The sequence below is a fragment of the Ptychodera flava genome (genome assembly GCF_041260155.1).
Source record: "Ptychodera flava strain L36383 chromosome 23 unlocalized genomic scaffold, AS_Pfla_20210202 Scaffold_23__1_contigs__length_28996876_pilon, whole genome shotgun sequence".
NCBI lineage: Eukaryota > Metazoa > Hemichordata > Enteropneusta > Ptychoderidae > Ptychodera > Ptychodera flava.
In genome coordinates, this window is record NW_027248277.1 from 9104987 (window position 1) to 9114062 (window position 9076).

At 40.0% G+C, this 9076-nt stretch overlaps 1 protein-coding gene across 1 annotated transcript; it reads right to left on the bottom strand.

Annotated features, from left to right (window-relative positions):
* Positions 1–6186: 6186 nt before the first annotated feature.
* Positions 6187–9076, bottom strand: LOC139123945 (uncharacterized). Its single transcript, XM_070690092.1, has 2 exons — positions 8814–9076; positions 6187–7734 (listed from the first exon to the last, which is right to left on the bottom strand). The coding sequence occupies exon 2, from the start codon at positions 7674–7676 to the stop codon at positions 6552–6554; it is 1125 nt and encodes a 374-aa protein (XP_070546193.1). The 5' UTR covers positions 7677–7734; positions 8814–9076; the 3' UTR covers positions 6187–6551.

The following is a 9076-nucleotide window of genomic DNA, read 5'->3' on the forward strand; positions in this document are numbered from 1 at the left end:
GTTGATTGTGGACCTGTTTACTGGGAATTGGGGGTGAACAGGTTAAGTAACTTGCACATCAGTTATGTGACAAAGGCAGAATGAGAGTTAACGTACACTGAACTGTACATTTACTGTAGCCATCTAAACTGGACTCAAAAGCCAAAGTTTATTAGCCGCTCTCAGACCACAGAGGCTACACGTTTGTGTTTTAGGCAAAGAAGGCACAAGAGATTGACAGCAGTCTACAGTGTTCCACTCTCCTCTACAAAACAGGAACTTTCATCAGTGTGTACCCTGTACAATCTCTGTACTTTGTGTATGTTTAATACTATCTTCCTACGTTCTGTGCTTTTCAGACAAAAGTATGTTCACAGTAGCAGAGGGCCATTATGTATATAATTCATCAAGTAGGGCATTAGGGAAGGAAGATCAATGATTATCTCGCCAAGCTTTAACCCTTTGAGCACCAAAGTCAATTTTTGTTGCCTTTATGAAATGTACTCCAGTCAATTTTTTTCGGGCTTTTGCCAAAATTTTGATAAAAATTGTAGTCGATGAAATTTTATGTCCATTTGGTCCAAAATTATCAAAAAAGTACAGAAAACTTCATAAGAATTGGTAAAATGTTGCACTCAAATTTTAGTGGGCAAAATTACAGCACTCAAAGAGTTAATACTTACCCATGTGTTAAAAGTGGTATTCAGCCAAAACCTAGACATGTATGTATTTTGGCCTACTTACCGGGCATTCTATGTCATAGCAGATGACAAAATCACATTTACAGTCAGTTTCAGGGACCTTCAAAGTTCAAGTCTTCATTCAAATTCAACATATGGACAAGTTATGTCTCATTGGTTCTAATCAACTTGACCTGATGGTGACATATGAACTTGGCAGCTAGGATAAGGGTAAAATGCAGTTAGCACACACTTGGTGCAGTTAATGTACATCATGAAACACTGATCAACTTACACCAGTGATGCTTGAAGCCTTGTTTACATTGTAAAAGTTTTATGTACATGAACAAGGATACTGTTAGAACATACTGGCTGAGAATTTCATTCCAGATCTTGAACTGAAATCTTCACATCTTTCACTTCAGATGTGTATTCACACTCACAAACTTTATTTGCACAATATCTCTTAAATTACCCCTCCCCCCCTTCCCTAAAAAAGAATTTTACATTTGTGTGGTATTCATTTAGAAAAGTTGCTTCATAAAATGATACTCATATCATTTTATATCCAATATCAAATACAGCTTTCTCAGGATTGAACGCTAGTGTATTCACGGTAGTAGTTATAGTATGCTTGAGTCATGGGTCAATTTTGACCCTCCCCTGGAGAAATGATACAAATTTTGATGCAGGGGTAACTAATCAATTAATGAAATTATACTTGTTGCCCAATATTCATCATTTCCCCATCTGATGTAATTACTTGGTTCTCCTCAATAAAATATAGTTGAAAAATTGTCAGTGCCTTAGACTTGTAATTCCAGTCCATGTATGGAATGAAATGCTGTAATAGATCCAAGTAAGCTGGTGTGCACTGTGATAAACTCTTCCTGTTTACAGTAAACTCCCCGCCCCTTCCTGCAACTTTTCGATGTGTGAGTGGTTAGCTCAAATCATCCAGCTTCTACGTGTTCACAAAAAACAAAGGTTGGCATATGTTGAGTGTCAGATGTAAGGATGGCGACACTTTCACCTTTGCTGTTCCAGTAAGCTGATAGCAGGGATGTGAATACAAAGTCATGTGACCAGCAAATGAACAAAGCTGGAAGAATCACCATTCATCTTTACATAAGACTAGCCAGATTGGCCATACCTATAATATGCTAATTTGAAATTCTGGCTGACGTGCATTTCTGAATGCACACCATGAAAATCCTTACATATGACATCAACCCTACCTCCATACAATTTTATATTTTTGTTTCATGTGTTTACAGTAGTGTATCAATATTTGTCCTGGTTATTTTACCATACGATATCCACTCGGAATATATTTGCATAATAAAATATTTATGATGGTAACACACATCTCATCCAGCCACAGGCAAACCGAGAGTAAATAGTCTAAGAAATATATACATATAAAATGTGACAATTATGAAATATTATGAAATCTTAAATATATCAATATTATCAATAAAACCGTTTGATTATTGCATCAAGGTAGAGCTTTTTTCCAAGCAAATGCAGTCAAGGTTTGTCACACACACACACACACACACACACACACACACACACATATATATATATATATATATATATATATATATATATATATATATTGTAAGTATTAAACTATATAAAGGGTACGCACCACAGACTACAATGTCAAGTATAATTCATACACCGTAAGTGATTTTATCAAGTTTTGCTGGGCAGAAAAGGAGCTCTACCCACCCAGATATAATACAAAAACAGTTGTATTGATGTTATTGGTTCACAATTTATGACATGAATATCATATTTCTCCTAGTGATCCAGCATGACTGAATACAACTACCGAACTAACAATAATCAAAATTAAACATGAGGACTGCCAAGAAAAAGGGCCACAGATTTCACCTCAAATATGATGTACTGTAACACAATTCTCTTCCCCCCCCCCTCCGTGGGGATACGACCACTAAATGTAGGGAAAGGAGGGTCAAACATTGCAAAAATAATAGCTGCGGACCAAAAATTGTTTAAAATCCTTGTTGTCAAGCTGATATAGGGGAAAATTAGTATGTAGGTCACAAAAAAGACACCACGAGGTCAAATCTGTAAATATTCTTTTACTTCAAATATTTTGACAAGCATTTGAGGAAAACACTGATTTGCCATAGCGGTGTCTCAGTCAAGCGGCCGATGTAGTCGGGCTCGACTGCCGTATTGTGGAGGGACCGTCGTGAAGTCGAGCTGCAAGTCTTGAGTGTATATACTAGTAATTTAATAGCTAAACTCTTCCCAGGTACAGGGAAGATGCAAGTTCACCTTCTTCGTCCAATAATGGTCCAAAAGATTTTTTAGTTCTGCTGAGTTCATTTTGCGAATATTTATGTTTGATGAAATATTAAAATCGATCCTGATCAGGCTGACCGTCTTTCTGCAGTCACAGACAAGGAGATTATTCCCCTTGTTCGTCCTGCAGCAAAAGTCCCGACCATTTTAAGGACTCGTCACTTGAGGGCGCCACAACACACAGCAAGTTCCCTGGCGCATTGCAGTCCGATGCGCTCGAATTTCCAATACAATTGTAATGTCGTCGACGAAAGATTTATCGTTGTTTGAACATGAAACATTATAGAAAATATTCAACGTTTTTCATTAAGTTTGAGTTGACCACTTCACACTTCACAAGTTTATCAGTGCGTTTCTATTTTACAATCCTGTGAGAATTGAAAAATCTGGAGGCGCGCCTTTCTTGTAGGCCTACCCCCTAAGTTCCTTCTAGAAATTTCGGACATTTTTTATCACATTTTAAAAGTTAACAGAGATATAAGGTGCAACAACCTGCATGACGTGGATGTAATATTGAAGGATACACTGAATTTATTCGATTTTTATGTTTCTGTTTGGTCGGCATGCAGTATTTATGAATATACTTCACATTAGCGCTGTGTAACAGGGCAGTGTGTTACCATAGGGAGCCCAGAAATCTGGTTGTTGTTGTTTGTGTTGTTGTTTATGTTTATATTCGTCGTGTTTTTGTTGTTGTTGTTGACCGATAAAATTCAACGAGCATAACTATTGTGTTGTTGTCGATTCAAACGTAATGTAGATCATGTCATAATAAACACGACAAAGACACTATCATTATTTGACCCGATGTAACTCTCTCCAAACAACGACCAGTACTCTCTTCGTATAATTACAAGAAGATAGTGTACGTAGAGAGAGAATACAAACAACAACACCAACAACAACAACCATATTTCTGGGTTCCCCGTGGTGTTAACGTCTATATTTCTAACCATATGATCCAATGAATATAATGATCACCGAATTTCCGCGTTGAGAAAATTGATAAAATGTGTACTTTTGACTGCTGTTTTGATAAAATGTCTACTTTTGACTGCTGTTAACGTTCTTGATTGATTTCTATCACAGATTTTGATCCCAAATAAGCAGTTTGACAAATCATATTTCTACTAAAATTTGAGTTTTGAACTTATTGTTGGACAAAAATCTAGACTTTGGGAACTATCCCCAAATTCAACGAATTAACTTGTAGAATTTGTGTTATTTAGTTGGATGGACCATTAGACCTTGGGAGGGGGGGGGTGGTCACAATGAAATTGTGAAAATTTTTTTTTTACTATTGTAAATTTCTGAATTTTTTTTTTCCAATTGAGATTAGCTGTGCAAATTTTTTTTTTTCAGAGTAAATTTTCAGATTTATAATTTTTTTTTAGTTCGTCGCTGTCTGAAGATAAAGAGGGCAAAGATGTGGTGCCAAGCACCACAAGCGGCCACGCAAGCGGTCACGGGGGGGGGGGGGGGTCAGGAGAGGGGTGTCCCCTGCTGCTGTTGGAGCTTTTGAAAAATAGAGATTAAAATGGTGTTTTTGGTGGCACTTGGGGAGTATTTTTGAAGGGGGAGGTCAGGAGGGGGTGTCCCCCTCCTGCCGTTGGAGCTTTTGAAAAATAGAGATTTAAATGGTGTTATTTGATGGCACTTGGGGAGTATTTTTGCGGGGGGGGGGGGGTGGTCAGGAGGGGTGTCCCCCTCCTGCCGTTGGAGCTTTTGAAAAATAGAGATTAAAATGGTGTTATTTGGTGGCACTTGGGGAGTATTTTTGCGGGGGAGGCCAGGAGGGGGTTGTCCCCCTCCTGCCGTTGGAGCTTTTGAAAATAGAGATTTAAATGGTGTTATTTGGTGGCACTTGGGGAGTATTTTTGCGGGGGGGGGGGGTTGGTCAGGAGGGGGTGTCCCCCTCCTGCCGTTGGAGCTTTTGAAAAATAGAGATTAAAATGGTGTTATTTGGTGGCACTTGGGAGTATTTTTGCGGGGGAGGTCAGGAGGGGGGTGTCCCCCCTCCTGCTGTTGGAGCTTTTGAAAATAGAGATTTAAATGGTGTTATTTGATGGCACTTGGGGAGTATTTTTGCGGGGGGGGGGGTCAGGAGGGGTGTCCCCCTCCTGCTGTTGGAGCTTTTGAAAAATAGAGATAAAAATGGTGTTATTTGGTGGCACTTGAGGGGGGGGGTTTTTTCGGATTACACATCTTCCTCTGAAACATGGTCTTCTTGCTCCTCAGTAGCTTCCTATAGTTTTGAAAATTGACTATTTTGGTTTCCTGGCTTCCCTTTCTACTGCGTGGTGAAATGGCTACATGCACCCCACCAAACATCATGCATATCTCATGATTCACAATTAATTTTGACAAGCTGAGAAGCTAAAATAAGCTAAATAATATAGTTAAATTTGCATATTTGTGTTTTTAGAGCAATTGTTGCCCTTTTTTGATCAAAACATCTATTTCTCTGTAGCAGCATGTCCAAATTGATTGGATGTGTATAGATGTGTTGAAATTTCAATATTTGTCTTTTTAGGGCAATTTATGCCATTCATGGTCAAAAAATCTGTATTCTCTGAAAGGGCTTGTCCAATTTCTTTGAAATTTGCTACACAAAAACGATTATTCATTCAGTTTATTCAGTATTTGCTATCGAGAAACTTTCAAAGTTCAACCCCTTTTGTGTGTTTTTGTGTTGGGATTTGTTGGTAGATGGCATTCTACGTAGTGTATTGTTGAATGTTAAAACATGTGTTGCTGTTGTTTTTTGAGGCTGTTTTTTGAGGAAAAAGAATTGAAAATGCCTTTTTAAAAGCAAAATAATACATATGACTTGATATTGTTTTTATCATTATTGATGTGTTTCTACTTGTTCAACCATTCTTGCATTCATCATTGTAATAAAATGCTGTGAAAAAAATGAAACTGATGTGGCCTGCATCTGTTTACCTTGATCTTAAAAGGCAAATACAACTTTCTGTCTTGACAACCATACCATAGTTTCAATGTTTTACCTATTGTACCTGCTTGGTTTGTACGCAGGAAACAAGTACGTAGAAAACAGGTTCTATAATTTCATAATTTTCAAGTGATCAGAATACAAAAGTCCTGAATAGATAAGATAATCACAACTTCCAGTATAAGGGATACAGTCACTCTAAATGTATAAATTAAATTAAAATGTGCCGGGAGGATGTACTAAAAAATACAGAAAGTTGCTTTCTGTCGGTAAAATCTAAAAAAAATTCAAAATTTTAAAGACTTTTGCAGATTTTTTTTTTACGCCTTTGTCTTCTTATTTATTTTTTTTATTTTGCAGACTAGTTTGAAGATTTTTTTTTTCCTAACTTTCTGCTCTGAAAATTTTTTTTTTCTGTTTTTGACCACCCCCCTCCCAAGATCTAATGGTCCGTCCCTTAGTTTTATCCATCAAGCGTACACCTTTATCCAGTTTAGGGGTGACTGCCCCTTCCCCTTGGGGATTGCAAACCCATATTTAATGAAATGCAATTTAATAGCAAATCCACAGTCCCTTTGTGACGGGACCGTTTGAATTTATTGCTTCGTATGAGACTGGCGAGGCGATGTCTGTTTCGTCGGCGTTTTGACGGAGCGTTCCTTGTAAACCGTACCGTCAGGTGTGTTTGGCGGGTTCGGCAATACCGTGTTTTGACCAACTTTGGCGCCGTCCGCTTTAGAAGCAGCGATAGTGAGCGCGGGGCCTAATTTACTCGCTAGTGGGCCGTCGTCTGCTTTCATCTTCGTATCTACGGCAACACGGGAGCTCCTAGAAGCGGGCTTCACTACACATATTCTGGGTAGCCTAGTCTTACCCTTGACTTCAAACACTGAGTGCAAGCCGCCAAGTTGGAAATCGTCGTTCGAGCAGCCCGACACAGCGACTGTCCCCTCGGCTGTAGCACTCTCAACGTACCTTGTGATTTTGAAGAAATTCGTCGATTCCGGCGGTGGGAAAGATGGGGCGTGCCGCAGAGCAAGCGGCCACCCCAACAGTGTAAATGGTGGTGGCGCGTAAGACTTTTTATTCGCCCTCAGAAAAAGTTTTTCCGTGTAGACGTTGTAAAGCTTAGCTCCGCCACCGTCATTCTGCGTTCGGCAATCTTCGGCAGGCATGTTCGGACTCACGAACAGCGTGTTCCTTCCCTTTTCAAGCGTCTCTCTGTCACCGCGCGAGAGGTTGCTCGCTTGGAAATGATTGGCCGGGAACTGCCGGTACACAGGTGGTCGAATCGACCCAAAACTTGAGTATCTGTAGGCTTCGATGATTTCCAAACTCGTACGGCCTGCGTCCCGCATCTGGGAATCTTTCATCTTCCCGGTGGTGTTAGGTCCCACATTTCCCGACGACTTCAACCGCGTCGGTTGGAAAGTCTGCAGTAATCTGGCCGTGTTCTCTTCCCGCCGTCTGTCGTATCTTTCCATCCTGCGCAGAAACCGTTCTATCGTGATAGCGTTCTTGTGTCGCCGTCTTCGGCGCCCCTTCTTTCTGACCACGACGTGGGAGTTGTCGGAACAAGACATGTCTTCATCGGTATCACGGCGACGGAGTCTCAATTCACTGAGTTCTTGAGATATCTCAGCGAACTGGATACCCAATTTTTCCTTGTTGTCCCACGACAGGCTACTTCGTCGGCGTTGAGCGGTTACAGAGGTCGCCATAGTTAGATAGGTGATAGCAAAGTCAGTGTATTCATTCGTGTTGAAAGTACTTTTAAACCTAGAAAGAAGTTTAAAAGATAGAAAGTGTAAAACAAAACAGTTAAAATTTAGTTCTGGGTGATAGGATGGCTAGAGTTTCTGATATGAAATTTTTTACAGGTGGTTTGAAAATGCCATCATGTCTTTGTGCAAATTTCTGTACCGATTCGCCGGACAAACTTGTAGACGCGCATTCACCTTTGCGACGGTATCTTTATACACCCATTGCGAACACACATCTCACAAATATTCGAGATTTTCTGTACAAATAATCTCAGCAAACATTTGAAACTTGCCTGTTTTCACTGCTACCCCCTGTGGTACACTGTCGCTTCAACAAAATGAGTAGCCGCAGAAGAATAATCTATAGGTTGTCGGTCGAAGTGCTTTTTTCTTTCAATTATTAAAATTCAGAGATTTTTTGCTTGTAAAATATAGAGTACTTTTATTGACACTACTTGCGAATGCCCGGAATCTGTCCTCCTTTTGGGTGGGCATATGGGGGAACCGAAACGGCGTACAGTTGTTACTCAATATCAGGCCTGACTCAATACGATACTTATATAGCATGATGCGTTTGTGATATTGACGTCCAATGCAGAAAGAAATTCCGACAAATTTTGTTCAAGTTGCGTCTTCTATCGCTACAGTTATAAATGACGCGTCGTTAAAAACGTTGGGAGTCGCAAAGACGAGTTTAAATTTTTGTGAGGCGTGAATTCGTAATGTGGAAAAATTCTTTTTCAAACATTTCGGAGAAATATTCATCTTTCATACTGAGCGAGAGAATTAAGTAGTCACTTTGAATCACCAATGACATACGAAATCAGTATGTGTAGAAATCACACAGAAAATCAACACGATAAACGTGCAAGTTTTCGGATTATTGTTTTGAAATTTTAATAAAAGTATGAAAATCGGTTAAAGGTATGCGTGCTTCATATCCTGAACATATTTATGTCTCCGCCTCTTAATGCAGAGATGCGAAGCGAAATTTTACCGACGTGGTCAGCCGACGGGATGCTTGTCAAGTAGTTGATGGCAATCATAGCTTGGTAAGGGTTCGGGTGAGTATAAACTGGAGATCTGAAAACTTACCCGAAAATTCACTCCGTCGCGTCCCTTAGACTACGATTAAAGGGAACCTCCAAAGATTGGTCGTCTTACAGGTAGAATAATTGAAGGCGGTGTTCAGTAACAGTGTGTACACGGTCGCGTACAAAGGCAATTTCGTGTCGCCGCCTAGGTACAAGCGTGGTCCACGGTTGGCCGATCAACAGAGACACCGTGGACGCTGCGTCAACGCCGTCCGATATGTGAGCGCATCAGCGTTCCTTCCAATCTCAGAAAATCGCACAAAA